This window comes from Dipodomys merriami, unplaced genomic scaffold (assembly GCF_024711535.1).
Source record: "Dipodomys merriami isolate MVZ:Mamm:240054 unplaced genomic scaffold, mDipMer1.0.p SCAF_400, whole genome shotgun sequence".
In the NCBI taxonomy this organism is placed as follows: Eukaryota; Metazoa; Chordata; class Mammalia; order Rodentia; family Heteromyidae; genus Dipodomys; species Dipodomys merriami.
The window spans coordinates 877,092-901,153 of record NW_027205605.1 but is presented as its reverse complement, the minus strand read 5'-3'; the positions used below and the strand labels follow the sequence as shown (position 1 = coordinate 901,153).

At 41.7% G+C, this 24,062-nt stretch overlaps 1 protein-coding gene and 1 long non-coding RNA gene across 2 annotated transcripts in view; one reads left to right on the top strand and one right to left on the bottom strand.

Moving 5' to 3' along the window:
- LOC138806583 (uncharacterized) overlaps positions 1-22,666 on the bottom strand; it is a 54,241-nt gene extending 31,575 nt beyond the window's left edge. The window contains exon 1 of the long non-coding RNA XR_011365930.1: positions 22,434-22,666. This is a non-coding gene — a long non-coding RNA (uncharacterized lncRNA). The remainder of the gene's footprint in view (positions 1-22,433) is intronic.
- Positions 12,718-16,078, top strand: LOC138806575 (disintegrin and metalloproteinase domain-containing protein 1a-like). Its single transcript, XM_069992002.1, has one exon. The coding sequence runs from the start codon at positions 13,455-13,457 to the stop codon at positions 15,882-15,884; it is 2,430 nt and encodes an 809-aa protein (XP_069848103.1). The 5' UTR covers positions 12,718-13,454; the 3' UTR covers positions 15,885-16,078.
- Positions 22,667-24,062: the final 1,396 nt, after the last annotated feature.

Sequence of the window (24,062 nt, the reverse complement as noted above, 5' to 3'; positions counted from 1 at the left end):
TTTGAACTCAGGGCTGTAGGCTTGGTAGGCCACAACTCTAGTCTTTTTTATTGTTATTATTATTATTTTTTGGGTCCGGTTGTGGGGCCTGAACTCTGGGCCTGGGCACTGTCCCTCAGCCCTTCAGCTCAAGGCTAGCGCTCTACCACGTGTGCCACAGCACCACTTCCGGCTTTTTTTCTTTTTGCTTATGTGGTGCTGAGGAATTGAACCCAGGGCCTCAGGCGTGCAAGGCAAGTGCTCTACCACTGAGCCACCTTCCCAGCACCTTTATTGTTATTTTTTAATGTTTTTTTAATTGTGAAAATACTGTACATAGGGGTTACAATTACATGAGCAAGATAATGAGTACATTTCTTATCAAGCATTGTAGCCTACTCCTTTGTTTCCCCTTCCCATCCCCTACCCCCCCAGCTCTTCTCCCCCTCCCGCCCCCCCCCCCCCGCCAAAGTTGTAAAGTTCGTTTTCGACATAACGACTTGTACGTCTCATTGTTGCAGTGGGTCCACCTGTATCCCTATTTAAACGATTTGTTTTTTCCCTTCCCCTCCACAAATTATAACATCAAATACAGTGAAAGCAGGGGTTATACTGTGGGGAAGGGATACTTTTTTTTGTTTTTTGTTTTTTTGTGTGAAAATACTGTACAGGTAGGTGGGTTAAAATCACATGAGGGCTGGGAAGGTGGCTCAGTGGTAGAGTGCTTGCCATGCATGCATGAGGCCCTGAGTTCGATTCCTCAGCACCACATAAGCAGAAAAAGCCGGAAGTGGTACTGTGGCTCAAGTGGTAGAGCACTAGCCTTGAGCTGAAGAGCTGAGGGACAGAGCCCAGGCCCAGAGTTCAGGCACCATGACTGGCAAAAAAAAAAAAAAAAAAAAAAAAAAAAAAATAAATAAATAAATAAAATCACATGAGCAAGGAAATGAGTACATTTCTTATCAAGTATTGTTGCCTCCTCCTTTGTTTTTCCCCTACCATCCCTTCCCTCCCATCTCCACTTTATTGTTATTTTGAGATGGGGTCTTGCTCTTTTTCCCAGGACAGCCTGCACGGGGGTGCTACTGTTTCCCACTGTAGCTGGAATGGCAGCTGCCTAATAAACACCTTGCCCAAAGCACAGCACAGCTACTGATGCGAGGATTCTCACAAACTTTTCCCCTGGGCTGGCCTGAAATAATAATCTGTCTGGCTTTAAAACACAAACACAAAACCTAGGTCACACTTTGTAGCCTAGGGTGCCCTAGGCACTTCAATTTTAAAAATCTTATTATGTTTTGTTTGTTTTGCCAGTCCTGGACTTGAACTCAGGCCCTAGACACTGTCCTAACCTTCTTTTGCTCAAAGCTAGCACTCTACCACTTAAACAAACTAGTTTTAAAAAATTAGTTTGGGTGAACTAATGCAATGGTACCACTGAAAACTGTGTTCAAAATGAACACAGTGGCTTAGTGGTAGCGTGCTTGCCTTGCATGCATGAGGCTCTGGGTTCGATTCCTCTATACCACATATGCAGAAAAAGCCAGAAGTGGTGCTGTGGCTCAAGTGGTAGAGCCTGGAGTGAAGAGCTGAGGGACAGCGCCTAGGCCCAGAGTTCAGGGCTCACAACCGACAAAAAAAAAAAAAAAAAAAAAGAAAGAAAATGAACTATACAACTTGTGGATGAGGGGTGAGAGGGAGTGGGTGAGGGAAGAGATGACACTTCGAAAAAAGAAAAGCATTCTTTGCCTAACTCATGTAACTGTAATCCCTCTGTACATCACCATTATAATAACAATAAAAAATGAAAATAAAAACGTAGTTTCTCAAAGCACAAATAAATCTAGTTACCACACTAACAACCATTCCACCTATGGATACATAGTATGCCTCAAAAATATGAAACAAGTATCCATACGAATACTTGTACATTAGTGTTCATAGTAGCACTGTTAATATTTGAAAAAAAGAAACCAAATACCCATCCACTGATGAGTAGATAAAATGTAGCATATGTATATAATAGACCATTATTCAGCAATAAAAGGAATGAAGAGAGCTCAGCATGATCAACACAAGCAGGAATAAACACCTAAATATGCTCATAATTGTAGTTTTAGCTCAATAACTAACCAGGATGCTTTCAGTTACACAAGTGTTAAAAGAAAATTATATATATTTTTCTCTCTGTCCTGTCTTCTCCCTCCACTACTCCTACCCATCTCCATTTCCTCAAGTGTGGAAATTCAAGAATGTCTCTATATCTCCAGGCAGGGTCACCACACTCCTCTCCCATCTTGTTGACCATGGCAGTGAGTGAGAGAACATACAGGATAGCAAGGACACAATTCTGGAGAATAACACCTGCATTTTGGAAAACAAGTAGGCCTAAGGTCACCATGTAGGCCTAGTCAAGCCTTGGCACGTGTACCTGGAAGCCCATTTTCTTGGGCTTTTCTATGAAACTTTTCTTTCTCCCTCTCTGATTCTAAGTCTGTGCTTTCTTCTGAGATAATAAATATATCAAGTCCTTAATTTGCCTGGTAATATTAATGAATATTTATTTTCTTTTCTCCAAGGCCTGGATCTCATTATTTGTGAATTGGCATTGAGTTCTGGGGACTTGATCTCAGTATAAAAAAAAAACAAAAACAAAAAACAACCAATCAAACAAACAAAAAATACAACAGCCAGTTGCTAGTGGCTCATGCCTGTAATCCTAGCTACTCAGTTCAAAGCTACCTTGGGAAGAAGTCTGTGAGACTCTTATTTCCAATTAACCACCAGAAAATAAAAAGTGGAGCTGTAGCTCAAAGTAGTAGAGTGCTGGATTTGAGCAAAAGAGCTCAGGGACAGCACCCAGGACCTACATTCAAGCCCCATGGCTGACAAAAACAAACAGCAAAAAAAAAGCCAAACAACAACATCAACAAGAAGAACAAACCTGAAAATTTGATAATGGTGGCAGAACAAAGGGAAGAACCTCACCCTGAACTTAAGGGCAGGGGACACAATTCTGTGGGAAACCCCAGAGTCAAACTCCAAGACAGTAAGTGTGTGTGCCTGATAGGTAGCAGTTAGGCATGAGCGAAAGAGATGAGTGAGAGCACTAGGCACTGAGTTCACTCAGGTACTGGCCCAAAAAATAAAAGAAAGACTAAAAGAAAAAAATCTTATGACAAGCCAGGTGTGGCAGAACATCGGTATTCCCTAGCTATCTGGGAGACAGAGTCAGGAGGATCACAAGTTCAAAGCTAGCCCATGTAAAACTATAAAGACTTTATCTCAAAATCTAAATAAAAACAAAAGGGGGTGGCTATAGCTCACATGGTAAAGTGCTTGCCTGGTGAACATAAGACCCTAGTTTCAATCTCTAATACTATGGCTAGGGGGAGAAGATGTTAGAAGAGAGACAGCCCACTCCTCATCCTGAAGCTTTATCAAGAACTAGCACCTGTCATAGCCACCAAACCAGCACAAGTCCTGATTGTGTTCTCCCCATTGAAAATAAGGGAACATCTGTTCTCTATCTTGTGGCTTTGAGACTACAGCCACTCCTGCTGAAAGCTATGTCCAAGCATGCCTCTGGGGACCAGGGAAGAACCCATCAGTATACTGTATCTCCAGGATCAGGAGTACCAATGCCACAGTGCTATACCTGCATGGATACCAAAACCGTAAGCCAAAATGACACCTACACATGCCCTGGGAGACCTAGGGAAGGTGTCCTTCACAGGTTACAGACTTGAGCTTGATGTTGGTGTCAAATCCCTTATATGACTTTTTTAAAAATTTTTTTTGGGTCCAGTCATGGGGCCTGAACTCTGGGCCTGGGCGATGTCCATCAGCTCTTCAGCTCAAGGGTAGCACTCTACCACTTGAGCCACAGCACCACTTCTGGCTTTTTTCTTTTTGCTTATGTGATACCGAGGAATCGGACCCAGGGCCTCATGCATGCAAGCAAGCGCTCTACCACTGAGCCAACTTCCCAGCCCCCCTTATATGACTTATATTTGTTCCCTGGAACCTGGAGATAGTATCATCTGGTTCCCAGAGCTTCAGGAGAGCAGGTGTGAGTACAATAAGCCCCAGAACCACCTACAAACCATCCATAGGACCTACAGAAGGATTTCTTCATGTTCTATAACCTGAAGTCCCACAGGACCAAGCACCATAAATCCTAGCATCACCTGTGCTCATCCGACAGCACATGGAGAAGTTCCTATCCCATCCTGGGGCTCCAGAATTGTGATGGTTGAGTCCCATAGACCTAGATAATCTCTTGTATTCATTTGGAGAGATCTGAGAGGTCTGTGGGTGCTGGTATCATAGCCTTTGCTGTCAACTATGCTTTCCCTGACTGAAGACAGGTCTCTCTACATCCTGTATCACTGAGAATAAGCCCCAGTGACATCATTGCTCAACTCTGTGTAATCCTGGGACACATACATTTGGAAGTCTATGTCCATTGTATAACCGTGCAACTACCATTATATTTTGAGCATCAGGCGCTCAAAGACATTGCTTGGATCACCCAAAGTTGACAAAATTAGACGTTATACTTTGAGCTTCCCTATGACCCAGGCCAAACACCTTCCTGACTCTCTCTAACCTACCTAAACAAAATGTCTTCCTACATAAGTTACTCAATAAAACTGGTAGAGGCAAATATTACAACAGGTGTACAGACACTAATGAAGGTACTATAAAAAAAAAACAGGAAAAGATCTTTACCAGCTATATACACATCTGAAAAGGGCCTAATATATAGAATATTCAAGGAGCTCAAGTAACTAACACCACTATCCCCAACCCACTCGCCTCAGAACTCAATAAGTGGGCAAAGGGCAAAGGAGATATATAGAGACTTTTCGGAAGACACAATAATGAAATACATGAGGAAATGCTTAACATCCCTTGATATAAAGGAAATGTAAATCAAAACAACACTGAGATTCCATCTCACGTCAGTAATATTTGTCATTGTCAATAATAAAAACAACAAAAGCTGGGCCGGGCGCTGGTGGCTCACGCCTGTAATCCTAGCTACTCAGGAGGCTGAGATCTGAGGATCGCGGTTCAAAGCCAGCCCGGGCAAGAAAGACCGTGAGACTCCTATCTCCAATAAACCACCAGAAAACCGGAAGTGGCGCTGTAGCTCAAGTGGTAGAGCGCTCGCCTTGAGCTGAAGAGCTGAGGGACAACGCCCAGGCCCAGAGTTCAAGCCCCACGACCGACCAAAAAAAAAAAAAAAACAACAAAAGCTGGTTGAGAATTGAGGAAAAAGAAAGCCTATTATTATACTGTTAATGGGAATGTAAACTAGTACAACTACTCTGGAACAACCCTGTGATCCCGCAATATCACTCTTGGGCATCTACCCAAAAGGTTACAAGTCAGTAATATAATAAAGACATCTATGAAAACATGTTTATTGATGTACTACTCATATTAACTACGTTATGGAAACTGCCCAAATGCCTTACAATCAATGAGTAGATCAAGAAAACATAATAGATACATGCAATTGAATTCTACTTATCTATCAGAAAGAATAATATATCATTTTCAGGGAAATTGTAGGCCTAGAAAAAATTAAGTGAAGTCAGGCTCAGAGAGACAAATGGCATATTTTTTCTCATATATAGAAGTTAAATCTAAAATATAAACATACATGAAAGTGTACACAGGGTTATATGCTTATAGACACAACAAAACTGACTAAAAGGATGGTATACTCAGGAGGAGTCCAGGGGTATACCTCTTTTGAACAACTGATGAACTGTTTAACAAAATGAATATCAGTGAGTTAAAACAAGTTCTGGGGGGCAAGAGAGCACTGAGAGGGGGTGCACATAAATGGAGGAAAGGGGCAGCATATATAGTCATTATATTCTATATACATTATGTAAAACTGAACTACCTAACTTGAAGTATGGGGAAGATGGGAGAGAATGGTAGAAGGGGTGACATTATTCAAGATGCGTTATACTGACTTCTGGAATTGAAACCCCTTCATATAACTACTTGATAAAAGACTTTTTGTTGTTGTTGTTGTTGGTCATGGTACTTGAACTCAAAGCCAGGGCACTGTTCCTGAGCTTTTTTAATTTTTTTTTTGGTCAGTTGTGGGGCTTGAACTCTGAGCCTGGGCTCAGCTCTTCAGCTCAAGGTGAGAGCTCTATCACTTGAACCACAGCACCACTTCTGGTTTTCTGGTGGTTTATTGGAGATAAGAGTCTCACAGACTTTCATGCCTGGGCTGGCTTTGAACTACCATCCTCAAATCTCAGCCTCTTGAGTACCTAGGATTACAGGTGTGAGCCACCAGTGCCTGGCTTCTGAGCTATTTATGTTCAAAGTTAGTACTGTACTACTTTGAGCCACAGCACCACTTCTGGTTTTCTGGTAGTTAATTGGAGATGAGTCTCGGACTTTCCTGCCCTGGCTGGCTTTGAATCGTGATCCTCTGATCTCAGTCTTCTGAGTAGCTAGGATTTTAGGTGAGAGCCATCAGCAACTGGCCAAAACATTTTTATTTTATTTTGTTTTTTGCCGGTCGTGGGGCCTGAACTCTGGGCCTGAATGCTGCCCTTCAGTTCTTCAACTCAAGGCTAGCACTCTACCACTTGAGCCAAAGCGCTACTTCCGGCTTTTTTTTCCTGCTTATGTGCTGCTAAGGAATTGAACCCAGGGCCTCAAGAACGCAAGGCAAGCACTCTACTACTGAGCCACCTTCCCAGCCTCCAAAACTTATTTTTTTAAAAAAGAGAACTGGGAAGGAGGCATAACATAAAATAGAAAACAATTATTCTCCAGAAATAGATCCCAATTGGGAGGAAACTATGAAGCTCCTAAAAAACAATAAAAAATAATGATCCTGAAGAAACTCAGTTATATGCAAGAGAATAGATACAGAGACACAGAGAGATAAAGAGAGACAGATACAGAGACAGAGAGAGATAGTGAATTCAGGGTCGGAATATGGAAGTTACCAGAAATGTTAAAAGAAACAATAAGTTACTAAAAAGCAACAATGAGAAGTATTGACGCTTGAAATTTCAATGAAATAAGGAGTAGAGATCTTCCAAAAGACACTACAACAAGGAAATGAATTTCTGAACTATATATAGGATGGGTATTTTCAATTAGCCAAAAAAGAAAGGGAGAGGGTGAGGGAAAAGAGAGATATGGGGAAAAGAGTGAAAATAGTCTAAAAGAATGAGAAAAGGCTAGGCATGGTGGCTCTTCCCTAAAATCCTAGGTACTTCTGAGCCAGAGATCTGGGGAAATCATGGTTCAAGGTTATCCTAGGCAAAGTGTCAGGGACATTTCATCCAAAACAAGAACAAGCTGAGTGTGGTACATGGACCTGTCATCTCAATTACATAGGAAGCTCAAATAGGAAGATCCAGGCTGGTTTCGGCATAAGCGTGAGACCTTATTTGAAAAATAACTAAAGCAAAAAAGGCTAGAGACATGGCTCAAGAAGCAGAGAACCTGCCTAACAAGCCACCAGGCCTTAAAATCTAGGACCATACTAAAATAATAATAATAGCCTGCAAGACTTAGGGAACAATGATAAGCAAAAATATCTGTATTACAGGAATTTCAGAAAGTAGAGGGAAGGAACTGAAAACCTATTGCATGAAAAAGAAAGTCTGAAAGTCTACCAAACATGGGCATGCAGATGCCAACAGCTCAAAAGATTACAACTAGATTCAACCAAATAGACCTTCATAAAAGGATATAATATAGAAATGTCAAAAGGATTAAGAGAAAATTCTACAAACAGCAAGGAACATCTGGTCTTGTCTAGCATCTTGTCGACTGGATTACAGCATATTTCTCAGTACAAAACTTATAGTCTAGAAGAGAATCAGATGATACATTTAAAGTTCTAAAAATAAAATCTTACCTACCAGTCAAGAACTAATATAACTTATGAAATTTCTTTTTTTTTTTTGGGGGGGGGGTCCGATCATGGGGCCTGAACTCTGGGCCTGGGCACTGTCCCTCAGCTTTTCAGCTCAAGGCTAGCGCTCTACCACTTGAGCCACAGCTCCACTTTCGGGTTTTTTTTCTGCTTCTGTGGTGCTGAGAAATTGAACCCAGGGCCTCATGCATTCAAGGCAAGCGCTCTACCACTGAGCCACCTTCCCAGCCCTAACTTATGAAATTGAAACTCCTTTATACACTTACATACTATGGTATATCTATATTTTTGGCCAGCCCTGAGCCTCTTTGTGCTCAAGGCTAGCACTCTACCACTTGAGCCACAGTTCTACCTCTAGCTTTTTCTGAGTAGTTTATTGTAGATAAGAGACTCAAGGCAGTTTTCTGCCTGGGCTGACTTTGAACTACGATCCTCAAAACTCAGCCTCCTGAGTATATAGGATTATAGGCATGAGCCACCGGTGCCCAGCTATAGATAGTATTTATTATTATTTTTTTGTTGTTGTTGTTGGTTGTGGCTCTTGAATGACTGGCCTGGGCACTCCCTCAGCTGAATCTTCAGCTCAAGGTGAGCACTCTACCACTTGAGCCACAGTACCACTCCGGCTTTTTCTACTTATGTGGTGCTGAGGAATCGAACCCAGGGCCTCATGCATGCAAAGCAAGCACTCTACCACTGAGCCACCATCCCAATCCCTATATTTTTAAGACTACTATACTCAACAAAATTACCCTTCAAAAATGAAGAGGGGGGGGAGGATTGGGTGGGGGGCCGGGGGGATGTGAAGGGTAAACAAAGGAGAGGCTGCAATGCTTGATAAGAAATGTACTCATTATCTTGCCCATGTAATTGTAACCCCTCTGTACAGTATGTTCACAAAAAATAAAAATAAAAATTAAAAAAATGAAGAGTAAACTTATTTCAAAAACAATTATTTCCTAGACTCAATAGAAACTGAGGCAATCCATCACTACTAAGACTAGTCCTATGGGAAACAGGAAAAGGAATTCTATATTAGCAATAAATGGATGTTAACTTCCTCTATGAAAACGCTAAAGCATATGCAAAAGACAAAGAAAAACAGCATGAGTGAAAACTATCAATTATGAAAGTAACAGAAAGTGGGTAGGGACAAAGAATTTATAAACTGAAAAACAAAAAGATGAACAAATTTATACTGGTTGAATGCATTTAAGAACTTCCTCAGCAGTGTCTGAGGGTTCCATTTACTCAATATCCACAACGACTTTTGCTGTTGTTTATCTTTTCACTTTAGCTATCCTGGTATGTTTTGATACTACCATGTGGTTTTTATTAGAATCATCCTGATGACAGATGGGACTGGGCAGTTTTGGTTTTTTTTTTTTTTTTTTTTTTTTTTTTTTTTACTGTTTATTGACCAGTTAGATTGCTTCTCAATTTCTTGGACATGTTTACTGACTTGTAACTTCCTTATACAATTGTAGGACTTCTTTATGTGTTTTGGATATGAGTTTCTTGTCAGATACAAATTACATATAAATCTTTTTTATTTTTTCATTCTGTGTGGTTAGAGTGAACTTAAATTTTTTTTATTGTCAGGCTAATGGAACTGCTCCATTGCTAGGTGGAAAACCTGGGCATATGAACTGCATTTGATTAGTATTGGGGTTGGCCCACTCATTTGTGAGGGTAATTTCAAGAATGGTAGGACACACCTCTTAGATTCCTAACAAGAGTCCCTCAGCTCAATCAGTTTGAGAACTGACCTTGTTCTTTCTTGGGTTTCAGGCCATGGATTCACAGACAAAGTAGATCGACTCAAACTGGCAGAAATTGTGAAGCAAGTGATAGAAGAACAAACCACTTCCCACGAATCCCAATAATAACAGCTCAAACTTTGTTTTTTAAGAATTTGAAAAATTAGCCGGGCGCTGGTGGCTCACGCCTGTAATCCTAGCTACTCAGGAGGCTGAGATCTGAGGATCGCGGTTCAAAGCCAGCCCGGGCAGGAGAGACCGTGAGACTCCTATCTCCAATAAACCACGAGAAAACCGGAAGTGGTGCTGTAGCTCCAGTGGTAGAGTGCTCGCTTTGAGCTGAAGAGCTGAGGGACAGCGCCCAGGCCCAGAGTTCAAGCCCCACGACCGACAAAAAAAAAAAAAAAAGAATTTGAAAAATTATTCCTTAATGTATAAAGTAATTTATGTAAATTAATAAATCATAATTTCATTTCCACATTGCTTACAGTTGTTATATACATTAGGGGCAGAGTTTAGTATACTTGTTTATTGGTCAAAGCTCAAATCTTAGAGACTATTGATTTAGGACTGTTTTAGTTTTAGTTGTATATGGCAATAATATTGTCAGGAAAAGACTATTTTACTTATAATGAAGTATTCATAAACCACCTGGTAGAGGTAGATAAAGGACCAACTAAGTGACCTACTGCTTAGTGAACAAACAGTTGAGTCTAATACTGTGGAATCTCGCTCAGTTGCCCTGTGCGTTTACCTTCTACACCAGTGATAGATTCACTCAAGTGCCAAGGAACTGCTGTAGATCTGTCATTGCAGATGCCTGCTGGAATTCCCAGGATGCACAGAGGGGCCTGCGAGCTGCTTCCTATGATGGAAGAGGCAGGAGCCATAGCTTCCTTTTCTTGCCTCTTAATTCCCAGAAAATAAACAGACAGTATTTCCTTTTTGTCATTGTTTGTATATATGGTACCAGTGTGTTGTTTAAATCTAGGAGCACATGCTTTGGGGTTTATTCTTTTTTTTCTTTTTTTTTTCTTTTTTTTTTTTGCCGGTCATGGGGCCTGAACTCTGGGCCTGGGCGCTGTCCCTCAGCTCTTCAGCTCAAGGCTAGTGCTCTACCACTGGAGCCACAGCACCACTTCCGGCTTTTTCTGTTTATGTGGTGCTGAGGAATCGAACCCAGGGCCTCATGCTTGCAAGGCATGCACTCTACCGCTGAGCTACCTTCCCAGCCCCTGGGGTTTATTCTTAACATGTTTAACCACAGCTTTCCTTTCCCTGTTCTCCCTTTCCTGAGTTCCCACTACTTCTTTCCTTTCTCTGCTCCTCTGGCCTCTGCTAGGATGATTTTCCTGAGGTAGTCATAAATATATAATAGAAACCTGACTAGCATCTAAGATGATTTACTTTTTTGTTCCACCAACCTAGAAACCTTCCCTTTCCTCTGCAATGTTTCTGCCTGGATTTCTCATTGGCATCCTCTGAGCTGTATTTGTTTTATTTAGTACCCTCCATCTTCAGAGAAGCTGTTTGAGTAAAAAATAAGGCTAGATGCCTTTCCAGTTTTCTGTGATGAATACGGTCACAATTTTGGGGTTTTTTTTGTTGTTGTTTTGTTTTTTGTTTTTTGATCCGGTCATGGGGACTGAACTCTGGGCCTGGGCACTGTCCCTCAGCTCTTCAGCTCAAGGCTAGCACTTTACCACTTGAGCCACAGCGAAACTTCCGGTTTTTTCTGCTTATGTGGTGCTGAGGAATCGAACCCAGGGCCTCATGCATGCGAGGCAAGCACTCTACCACTGAGCCAACTTCCCAAGCCTTTGGTATTGTTTTTGTTGTTTATTTGTTCAAGGTGATTTTTGATGGGTAGGTATGTTATTAACAGAAGAGTTCACAGATAAACTACAGCTCATGGAACAGAAGAAAACTATGAGTAACCTCAGTTATTTAGTTGTATCCCACCCCATCCCATCCAAAGAACTCACTTCTTTTTTTTTGGGTCCGGTCGTGGGACATGAACTCTGGGCCTGGGCGCTGCCCCTCAGCTCTTCAGCTCAAGGCTAGTGCTCTGCCACTTGAGCCACAGCGCTACTTCCGGCTTTTTTCTTTTTGCTTATGTGGTGCTGAGGAATCGAACCCAGGGCCTCATGCATACAAGGCAAGCAAGCCCTCTACCACTGAGCCACTTTCCCAGCCCCAGAACACAACTTATTTTCTAATGTTTCCATTTATGCTTTGAGGGCAAAATTTTGATAGCATGCCCTGTATGTACATGTAGGACTGACTGATGGAATATATATTGTAAAAACACAACGTATCTTTAAGTGTCTCATGGATTTTCCTCCCCTGGCTGGCTTTGAACCAGTTTTCTAAGTAGCTAGGATAAATAGGTTTGAGCCACCAGTGCCCAGCTCCACAACATTTCTTTTCTTTCTTTCATTTTTGTTTTCCCTAGGTTGGAGTTTGGTATATAAACTCATTGGTTAGTAAGCACTCTACTTAACCTGAGGCACACCTCCAATGTATCTTCTAAGAGTGAATTTATTAGTCAGGTGCCAGAGGATCACACCTACAATCCTATTCAGAAAGCTAAGATCTGAGGACCAGGGTTTGAAGCCCACCTGGACAGGAATGCCCATGAGATTCTTATCTCCAATTAACCACCAGAAAAAAAACACCAGAAGTTGACACTCTGGAGAAAAGTGGTAGAGTGCTGGCCATGAGTGAAAAAGCTCAGGGACAGTGCCCAGGTGCTGAGTACAAGCTCCATGACTGACAAGAAAAAAAAAAGAATTAATTAAACAGACATCTTGGAGTCTACATCAGTTAAGGAAATGCCACAGTTTAATACCAAGCACCACAACCAAACAAGCAGGCAAACAAATATCTACCAAACACTTACAGTTCAATTTTATTACAAAAATGGAAATAGACTTCTTATAGATCTATACTTATAATATTGATTGAGAAGTCCAGACCTGTTTAAATCAGAATTCACTTTTACTCTGAACTCAGTTTTAATGTTGAGGCAGTTGAGAGGAACTTAACTTTGACCAGGTCTCATATCCTTACCTGCTGAAAATAAGATCACACAACACTATGTCTGCTTTAGGAAAATGTCTTGGCAGAGAGGAATTACTTTTCACAAGATAGAAAGTCCTAAATCCATTTACTAAAAACAAAGAATAGTGATAAAAACTTGGACTATCATGATTTTCAGGGAGAGAAAAATACCAAATCACTGACTAAGGAGGACTGAACAGAGAAACATCATCCAGAAACCTGTAGACAAGAGGAAGAGGCAGTGGGCAACAGAGAACACTGTCCTGCTCAGAGATCCCCAGAGAATCTGTATCCCCTCCCCCAGGGCCACTTGCCAGAATGTTGGATTTGAAAGAATGAGCAGATTAACGGCTATCAGGAGCAGTGTGGCCTGGACAAAACAAAGTGAAATCAGAGATACTGTACTGCTGAACCACACCAAGCTTTCTACCTGGTTCATCTCTCCATGAACATAAAAAGAAACTTAGCCAGGGAACGTCAAACTGTGGCTGTTGAAAGGAACTCCTGTCTGGTGACTACTACTGAAGGCCAGGTAAGAAACAAGAATAGGAAAAGACACAGCCTGAAGGCCGTGCTTAAGTGTTGGTCAGCAACTGCCCACAAGGAGCCAGCACACCTCCGGGGATAGTACCCGCGTCTCAGAAGAGCTTGTCAGGCAACGTGCTGCTGATGGACACAGGCCTGGCGTTTGCCTGATCAACTGATTCCTTTGGGCCATGTCAGTGGTGACATCACCGAGAGTCTCAGCCTCCATCTTGCCTTCTCTGTGCAAAAGGCAAGTGACCCTAGAAGCAGTGGAGGTAATGTTTCAGACTTGGGCTCCCCAGACAAAGGGACTGAGGCCGGAACTTGCGCCAGGACATCGGTGTGCCAGGCTGGCAGCCATGTTGCTCCTGGGGGTAATTCTTCTCCCAAGCATGCACTGTGACCTGGAATCGGTACACGGCTCTTCCCATGAAATAGTCATCCCAGAGCAGCTGACAGTCAAGAGAGGTGAAGGTCTGGTCCAAACCGCATCGTACATGCTGTTCATACAAGGCCAGAAGCAGCTGGTTCACCTGAAGGTGAAGACAGACTACTTTGTGAGCGGCTTTCCCGTCTACAGTTACCAACGTGGTGTCCTGGAGCAAGCAGTGCCTTGGATCTCACAGGACTGCCACTATGAAGGCTACATAGAAGGAGTGCCACATTCTTTTGTTTCTGTCAACACCTGTTCAGGCCTCAGGGGCATCCTGATTAAGGAGGAGGCGTCCTACCGCATTGAGCCCATGCCCTCTTCCCAAAGGTTCGAACATGTCTTGTACGCCACGGCACATCAAGCCCCAGCCTCCTGTCGTGTGGCTTCCACACACAGCCAAGTGCTGCCCACTGGCCGGCAGCAAGAGAGCAGGGAGCCTCATCACCTCCAGGGGCTGTCCTACTTGTGGTCACACACCAAGTATGTGGAGATGTTTGTGGTGGTCAACTACCAGAGGTTCCAGATGTGGGGCAGTAACATCAATGACACGGTCCAGGGAGTACTGGACATCATTGCTCTGGCCAACAGCTTCACCGGGGGACTCAATACAAAGGTGGTGCTGGCTGGGGTGGAGATCTGGACCGAGGGGGACCTGGTAGAGGTCCCGGTGGACCTGCAGGTGGCACTCAGGAATTTCAACAGCTGGCGGCGAGACAAGCTCCTCCACCGTGTGAGGCACGATGTTGCCCACATGATCGTTGGGCATCATCCCGGACAGAGCATGGGCCAGGCATTTCTCGATGGTGCCTGTTCGAGTGGTTTTGCGGCGGCTGTGGAATCCTTCCATCACAAAGATGTCCTCCTCTTTGCAGCACTCATGGTCCATGAGCTCGGGCACAACCTGGGCATTCAGCATGACCACTCAGCCTGCTCTTGTAAAGGCAAGCACTTTTGCCTCATGCATGAAAACATCACCCAAGGAAGTGTCTTCAGCAACTGCAGCTCTGACTCCTTCTACCGTTTCCTTCTCGGACACAAAGGGGCTTGTCTGTTTAACAAGCCACAGCGCAGAAGCCGCAAGCACAGGAGTGCTAGGTGTGGAAACGGTGTGATAGAGGAGTCGGAGCAGTGTGACTGTGGGGGTTCTTGTGACAATGACCCATGCTGTAACCAGAATTGTGAACTAAAACGTAATGCAGCATGTAGTAATGAACCCTGCTGTGCTAGATGCCAAATTCAAAAGCGTGGATTCATGTGTCGTGCTCTTTTTGGGTTGTGTGACCTCCCAGAATACTGTGATGGTGCTTCAGCAAAATGCCCTCAAAACAGATATTTAGAAGATGGCAGTCCATGTAATGAAGAATACTATTGTCTTAATGGTCATTGCATGGACTATAATGGACAGTGTATGTTTGTGTTTGGGGAAAGTGCAAAATCTGCTCCAAGGGCATGTTATGTTGCACTGAACAGCAAAGGAAATAGATTTGGACACTGTGGCCGTGTCTCTGGGTCTTCAGGAAGCTTTGTAAAGTGTCCTGATGAAAATGCAGTTTGTGGTAAAATTGTATGTATGAGTGTAACTTCAATGCCAAAAATCACACCTGGTCATACCCTTATTCAGGTACCTCATGAGCACGATTTCTGTTGGACCATGGATGCTTTTAAGACGGCAGGAGTCCCTGAAGATGGAGACGTATGGAGAGGCAGTATTTGTGGTGACAGGAAAACTTGTCAAGATTATACTTGTATTCACACTGAAATAATAAAACCTTCCTGCAATTTACATACAATGTGTAATTCAAGAGGAGTTTGCAATGATTTAATGCACTGCCATTGTATACCTGGCACTGCACCTCCAGATTGCAGAAATAGAGGAAATGGTGGGAGTTTGGACAGTGGCCCACCAGAGCAGCCCAAGAAAGAAGGTCCACAAGACGAAGCAACTAAAACCAAAAATGAACTGGCTAAAAGCACACAAGTTATAATTGTTGTGATAATTTTGTCAATAATAGTATTAGGAGTAATTATTTACCTTTTATGTGTTGCCAAAGAAGAGGAAGAAGAAGAATTAGGGGAAATGGCAGAGAAACCAGAAGTGCAAAAGGAAGAAAAACCAGAAGAGGTGCAGAAAAAGGAAGAGGAAGGTGAAGAGGAAGAAGAGGAAGAGGATGAGGAAGAATCAGACTAATAAGAGGGAAAATGGAGTCCAGTATATCCAATTCCTGAGGCACGATGTGACAATGAGAAGGTCGGGGAAACAGGTTAGGTGGGAACTGATGGGCTTAGTGTCTCTGACTAGAAGCCCTTCAGTCTAAAATTATACTCATGTGGCAGGAGGGAGTCTTCTATCTTTATTATTAATTTAGTAAATAAGTGATCATTAATGCATCAAATGTCTTAGTACATTTTGTCACATTTCATTTGAACTTATCAAATGTATCTGGACATCAAAGTCCTTGTCACTTGGACCTTTTTTAAGTTATTAGAAACTCTTTTTTCAGGACATGCTGTCTTCCATGTAACTTGTTGGTGTATGATACATTCCTGAATTATTATATAGTATGATGTATTCCTGAATTTATATCTACCAGGATATACTATAATCTGAACCTAGGTCCTAGCACTTGCTAATCACTTGAACTAAACTCTTAGTTTTTGCTTTAGTTATTCAAATGGGATCTTGCATTTCTGTCTAGGTGGCCTTGGATCACAAGCCTCCTATTCATGCTTCCAGTATAGCTGGGATGACATGCACAGGCTATTATGTCCCTGGGTCATTGGTTGAGAGATTCCCTAACTTCTTTTCCAGGCTGGCCTCAGACCATGATCTCACTGTTCTCTACCTTCCCAAATAGCTAGAATTGTAGGTGAGAAGTACTACACCGAGTAAGCTCAGGTGGTGAAAGTTCCACAATCTGTAAACATTTCCAAAACCAACAGATTGTAAGCTTTAAATGGGTGAATTTTAGAGAATGTAACTTATATGTTAAAGATACTTTTCAGTATTTTTTTCTTTCATTACTTTTTGGTGATACTGGGGTTTGAATTTAGGGCCATATGCTTTCTTTTTTGTTTTGTTTTCATTTTTGCCAGTAATGGAGCTTGAACTCTGGGCCTGGGCGCTGTCCCTGAGCTCTTCAGCTCAAGGCTAGCACTCTACTACTTGAACCACAGGGTCACTTCCAGTTTTCTGGTGGTTAATTGGAGATGAGAGTCTCACAGATGTTCCTGTCCAGGCTGGCTTTGAATGTTCTTGCCTGGGTGACTTTGAACCGTGATCCTCAGATTTCAGCCTGCTCATTAGCTAGGATTACAGGTGTGAGCCACCAGGGCTTGGCAGGCCATATGCTTTCTAAAGAGGTCCTCTGCCACTGGAGCCAGCCCCTTTTAGGGTTTGTAATTTTCAAGATAGTTTTCTTCTTAATGCTCAGGCTGGCCTGCATTGTAATCTTCCTCTTTTTGCTTCCCTATGTCCGTGGGACATAATGTTCATGCCACTTCTCCAAATTAATCAAAATGTAGTCTTTTATCTTTTCCCAGGGTAATCTTGAACCACTGATCTCTGCTTGTCAAGTAGTTAGGGTTACAGGCTTGAGTCATTGCACCCAGCAAATATTTTTCAGCAAACATAATTAACTCTAAAAGGAGACACCAACGCTAATGCAAAAAAATTTGAGGAGAGTAACATTCTACTTTCGTCAATAGGCAGATCTCCTAGAGCAAAAATACCATCAAAAAAGCACTGGGGTTGGGCTGGGAATGTGGCCTAGTGGTAGAGTGCTTGCCTCACACGCATGAAGCCCTGGGTTTGGTTCCTCAGAACCACATACACAGAAGCCGGAAGTGTCACTGTGATTCAAGTGGTACACCACTAGCCTTGAGCAAAAGCAGCTCAGGGACAGTGCCCCAGCCCTGAATTCAAGCTCCAGGATTGGCCAAAAAAAAAAAAGCAGCAGAATTAAGCTAAACCATAGACTATATATTGTACATTTATAAAATACATTAACAGCTATAGAATGCTCAGAGAACAATCTCTATGGTGACAGGAGTTTAACTCAAGAGCACTAAACATGGAGGGAGAGTGCAAATAAGGGCACTCCGGAAGATGGGACAAAGAAGTGATGAGAAGAAAAAGAAAAACAGAAGAGAGTGTCAACAGGCAGGCACCATCACGTAATACTCAGAAATGTGAGCAGCTACACTCCCTGCAGGCAGCTTAGCTTTAATCTTTGACCAAAAACCCGTACCACTAACAACAAGTATATCCAGGAAAGGAACTGAGAAAGGCCCAGGATCGTTGGCTCTTTCACTCTGGCTATGACAATAGCATTCCCTGTAGTTTAATTGGCCTCCTGACTCTTCTATGAAGTTTAATAGTCATAGATTAAATTTGGTGTATTTTTTTAATCTAGGAATTATATGGAGAGATTGAGAACAGAATAGTTAGGCTGTAGAACATTATCTTGCTGATGACAGAAACACTTTCATGGGCAATTAAGTGAGAGATCTCTACTATCAAAGTTATGGCTAGGTACATGACAGTGTACAATGGCAGAAGGAAAAGTAGAATGGTCTAGGTCCTACTTCTGAGGATAATGGAAGGTTTGAGTTGTGAGGAAAATGAGATTGTCAATACTTTCCTAGTCAATACTCATTAAAGTAAGAAACATGCCTTTTATACAGAATGAGCACTACTTCCATGGGTATACTAAAATGGTCACCTATATTTTTTTCGACTACAGCACTTTCTCACGGCTAAAGGAAGTTCTGAATTGACATGGCACTGTCTATATATTTTTTGAGCATATGGTTGACATATGACATATCTGGGAAATCAGATGAATCTATGCAGTCATTGGAGATGAACAAGAGAAGCTCTGAACCACTTCACAATTTCAAAGCAGAACAGAACCAATTCCTCATTTTATATCTATATCTATATCTATATATGTATATATAGATATATATATAACATCTATATATATATACATATATAGATATATACTCATAAATGGCTACTTCCCAAATATTTAGAAATGTTTATTGTGGTTGATAGTTAGTCCTAAAATGAAATAATGTATGTGGCAAAAGACATCCATGCGCTCATCAAGTATTACATGAATGTGGTAAATGTGCAAGTAACATTTACTCAGTTCAAAATAAGGACAGAAAGAAACCTAGTACAAATATTCTAGAATCTTGGGGCTGAGAAGGTGGCTCAGTGGTAGAGCGCTTGCCTTGTATGCATGAGGCCCTGGGTTCGATTCCTCAGCACCACATAAGCAAAAAGAAAAAAGCCGGAAGTGGCGCTGTGGCTCAAGTGGTAGAGCGCTAGCCTTGAGCTGAAGAGCTGAGGGACAGCTCCCAAGCCCAGAGTTCAGGCCCCATGACCAGACCCCCCAGAAAAAAAATATTCTAGAATCTGCAGACATCTTTTTTTTTTTCCTTTTTATTTTGGGTCCCTTATCTCCAATTAACCAAAAAACCAGAAGTGGAGCTGTGGCTCAAAGTAGTAGAGTGCTGCTAGCAAGAGCAAAGGAATTCAGGGACAGCACCCTCACCCTGAGTTCAAGTACTATGATCGATGACCAAAAAAAGAGAGAGAGAGAGAGAGAAAAGAAAAAGACCTTACCTTGGCAACATAAAGGCCACACCACCAAGTGGACAACTATAATCTCACCTATGTTAAGAATACATGTGAAAAACATCTTAAGACATTGTTATTCATATTACAATAAATGCCAGACCCAGATCACCACTTCCCACTCAATAGAACAGAGAGATTTCCAGAGCCAGTTTCCCTTCTCAAGCAATATTCATCATAAAATTCATGAGATGATTCTTAGCACTGGCAATGATAGAATTTAATCTGTATTACTAGAGTCTGAAAAATAGAGCAGGAAATTATGTAAGATTTGAGTACCCAGCCGGGCGCTGGTGGCTCACGCCTGTAATCCTAGCTACTCAGGAGGCTGAGATCTGAGGATCGCGGTTCAAAGCCAGCCCGGGCAGGAGAGACCGTGAGACTCCTATCTCCAATAAGCCTCCAGAAAACCGGAAGTGGCGCTGTAGCTCAAGTGGTAGAGCGCTTGCCTTGAGCTGAAGAGCTGAGGGACAGCGGCCAAGGCCCAGAGTTCAAGCCCCACAACCGACAAAAAAAAAAAAAAAAAAAAAAGATTTGAGTACCCATCATGATTGTAATTCTACCTACTCAATCATGTCTCTAATTCTAGCTACTCAGGAAACTGGGTAGATAACTACTGAGTATGCAAACAAATTCTCTTAAGAAAAAAGGCAAGTATGAAATCATACAGTAACCCTCCCTCTTTTGATAATAGTTTTGATAGATGTTTAGCTTTTTTCTTTTAGACCCAGAAAGAAATGATATTTTTGTACCTCTTGAGTGGAATGAAACTCTATAAAATACACAACTCGGGGCTGGGAATGTGGCTTAGTGGTAGGTGCTTGCTTAGCATGCATGAAGCTCAGCGTTCAATTCCTCAGTACCACATAAACAGAAGAAGCTAGAAGTGGCACTGTGGCTCAAGTGGTAGCCCTGAGCAAAAGAAGGTCAGGGACAGTGCCCAGGGCATGAGTTCAAGCCTCAGGATTGGCAAAAAAAAAAAAAAACACAAAAAAACAAGTACCTAACAGAAAAGCAATAACATGCCATTGTTGCTTTAATTGGGCAAGGTCAAATAAGCTCTTTTGATATAAAACCTTTAGATCCTAAAAAACAGAGTATGTAAAACTCTACTTGTTAGGTTAGTGGTATAGCTTAGTAGTAGAGTAATTGCTTAGTATATAGGAGGCCTAGGTTCAAAGCCATTGCACTGTAACACAAATATTCACTGCTTGTATCAGAAACTCTAAAATAACTTAAGAATTGTTGCTACCCACTTGGACTCTACAAGGAAAGATTTTGAACAAAGCATTAAAACAAAACAAAACAAAACAAAACAAAACAAAACAAAAACCAGGATAAGTCAGGTGCTGTTGGCCCACAACTGTAATCCTAGCTACTCAGGAGGCTGAGATCCAAGGACTGCAGTTTGAAGCCTGCCTGGGCAGGAAAACCCATGAGACTCTCATCTCAAATTAATCATAGAAAAAGCCAGAAGTGGTGCTGTAGCTCAAGGGGTAGAGAGGTAGCCTTGAATAAAAAAAGCTTAGAGGCAGTGCCCAGGCTCTGAGTTCAAGTCCCAAGATAAGCACACACACACACAAAAACACAACAACAACAAAAAACTCAATTAATATGCAATGAAATACTATTAAGCAATAAAAAGGAATTCGTTGTTGTTGTTATTGGTCATGGGGCCTGAACTCCGGGCCTGGGCACTGTCCCTCAGCTCTTCAGCTCAAGACTAGTGCTCTACCACTGGAGCCATAGCGCCACTTCCAGTTTTCTGAATGGTTTATTGGAGATAAGCGTCTCAAAGACTTTCCTTTTCTTTTCTTTTGTCCATTGTGGGGCTTAAACTCTGAGCCTGGGTGCTGTCCCTCAGCTCTTCAGCTCAAGGTTAGCCCTCTACCACTTCAGCCACAACGCCACTTCTGGCTTTTTCTGTTTACGCGGTGCTCAGGAATTGAACCCAGGGCCTCATGCATGCGAGGCAAGCACTCTACCACTGAGCCACCTTCCCAGCCCCTCTCACAGACTTTTCTGCCTGGGCTGGCTTTGAACCTTGATCCTCAGATCTCAGCCTCCCAAGCAGTTAAGATTACAGGCATGAGCCACTGGCGCCGAGGAAAAAAGGAATTATTCATACATGCTAAAATGTACAAACTTCAAAGCATTATATATACTACATGAAAGAACAATATACAAGATATCACATATATTATTTTTGCATTTACGTGAAATGTCCAGAAAGGCAGATGGATAGAAACAAAAAGTAAAATAATGGTTGCCCAGGGCGAAAAGGGTCGATTATAATACACAATTTGGTAAGTTTACTAAAAACATCACTGAATTTTACACTTAAACAGGGGAATATGTAATATGTAAAATATGCACATGTATACATTAAAAGTTCAGATGTGCTGACTTAGCATTCTCCTCTCTTATCATTACAATACTGGACAGTGTCTCAAATCCTGTTTGTGAATTGAAGAAGCCAAGATCCACCTTCTTTAGATCCACTTTGACTTTCTGCAAACCAATACTGTCATCATCACAGATTATACTAATATAGCAGAGGAGAACAAATGCTCTCCCTCTTCCAAGTCTGTATTGCCAATCCCAATGTAACAAATGCAGCGCCTCCCCTGGCTTTCTCCAAGATCTTTTCCTTTACTATAGTAACAATGATAGATTGACATGGAGCCAAAGATTTCCCTTATTGAATCAAACCAGGCAGAAATAGCAGGATTAGCAGTACTGCTAAATTATGTTTCCTATAATAAAACCTTTTTTTAATATGTGTACAGCAATGGAGAAGAGGAAGTAATGTCAACAGAATAGAAATTCAGTGGCAACATGTTTTTTTCTTTGATTAACCTGAAAAAAATGTGCCTCTAGTGCTGAGTGCTTATACTGTTTGGCATGGATATATAGGCTTATTTTAGCCTACTATTCTGGGAGTTTTTGTTTTGTTTTGTTTTGCGGTCGTGGGGCTTGAACTCTGGGCCTGGGCACAGTCCCTCGGCTCTTCAACTCAAGGCTAGCGCTTCCCAACTGAGCCACAGCACCACTTCCTACTATTCTTAACTATTAGTTCTGAATAAAACTTACCAGAGGAGATGTGTTCTGTCCACTCTGTTTCATTCTCAGCTCTGTATACAGATACCAGATGTAACTGACAGTGTAAAGAAATGAGGAAATGTAGAATATCTAGACAAAAATCAAAGCACCCCATCATAACTGTCCCACTCTAACTTCCTAAAATCTATTATTTTCTAGTATTAGAATCCTAACTACTGGCTTGTTGATAATATACCATCAGTATCCATACCACACAAATGAGATCACTTCTAGGTATTTCACTCAAACCTACCTAAAATAAGTTCAACTTACTATATATCCTTTTGATTGTTCAGAAGAGCAACAGAATTATTCACCTCCTCTTACCTAAGTACTCCACTTTTATGAAATCTTCTAATATTTATATATTTTTTTAATTTTTAATTTTTATTTTTTGTTGGTCATGGGGACCGAACTCTGGGCCTGGGCATTGTCCCTCAGCTCTTTGGCTCAAGGCTAGCATTCCACCATTTGAGCCACAGTGCCACTTCTTGGCTTTTTCTGCTTATGTAGTGCTGAGGAATCAAACCTCATGCATGCAAGGCAAGCACTCTACCACTGAGCACCTTCCCATCCCTTGTACTATTTTTTTAATTGAAAAGACAATATGGATTTTAATTTAGAATCATAATAGCTATAGTGGTCTATTTTCAGTATGGTAACAAAATACCTGAGGCAGGTTCCTTTTGTTTGACTTTTTTTTTAATGTGGTACTGAGGAATCAAATCCAGGGCTTCATGTATGCTAGGCAAGCACTCTACCACTGAGCCACCTTCCTAGTCCTGGCAGGTTCCTTTTGAAGAAAAAGGCTTCCTTTGATTCCTAGTCCAGAAGTTACAAATTCTACGGTCTTTGTCTGGTAATAACTCTTTTGCTAGCAGAGTCCTAGCATGATGTAGAACATCACAGCAATAAACAAGGAACATACATGTCTGTCTATGTATGTTACTCTCCCTCTGCTTATCCACCAAGATTCACCGTGGGGTCTCCACTCTATAAAGACCTTACATATCCTAGTCACTTCGTTAAGGCCTTGCTCCTAAACACCCTAGTCAAAGTAAGTTTCCATCTCTTAATATCATTAGCATATTTGATCTGGGGGCTTAAACTACCAAATAAATTTAAGGAAAGAAAACATCTTCAATGAATAGCAATCTAGGCTATTTCCATTCAAAAGAAATAAATATGCTGGATATTTATAAACATACTGGATCACTATGCTGAACTTTTTTTAAAAGATCCTTACAAAAATAAAAGAATGGCATAATAAGGAATTGGCAGGACAAAGTTTAAGGGCAAGAATTCCTGTTTTCAACATCAATAACAAAAATGGTTATTGTAATCTTCCTCCCCACCCCAAAATGGATTTTTTTGGATTAGGCAAACATTTCTTAGATGTAGCACCAAAAGGCCAAACTAATAAACTGGACTTCATCAAATTAACACTATTGCTCTTGAAAACTGTACAACTTAGTAATGTTGCCTTGCATGCATGAGGCACTAGTTGATCTCTAACACCACATGAAAAAAGAAAAATAAATGTTAAGTATGTGAAATGAAGCTGGGTGCCAATGGCTCATGCCTGTAATCCTAGCTACTTGGAGGCTGAGATGTAAGGAT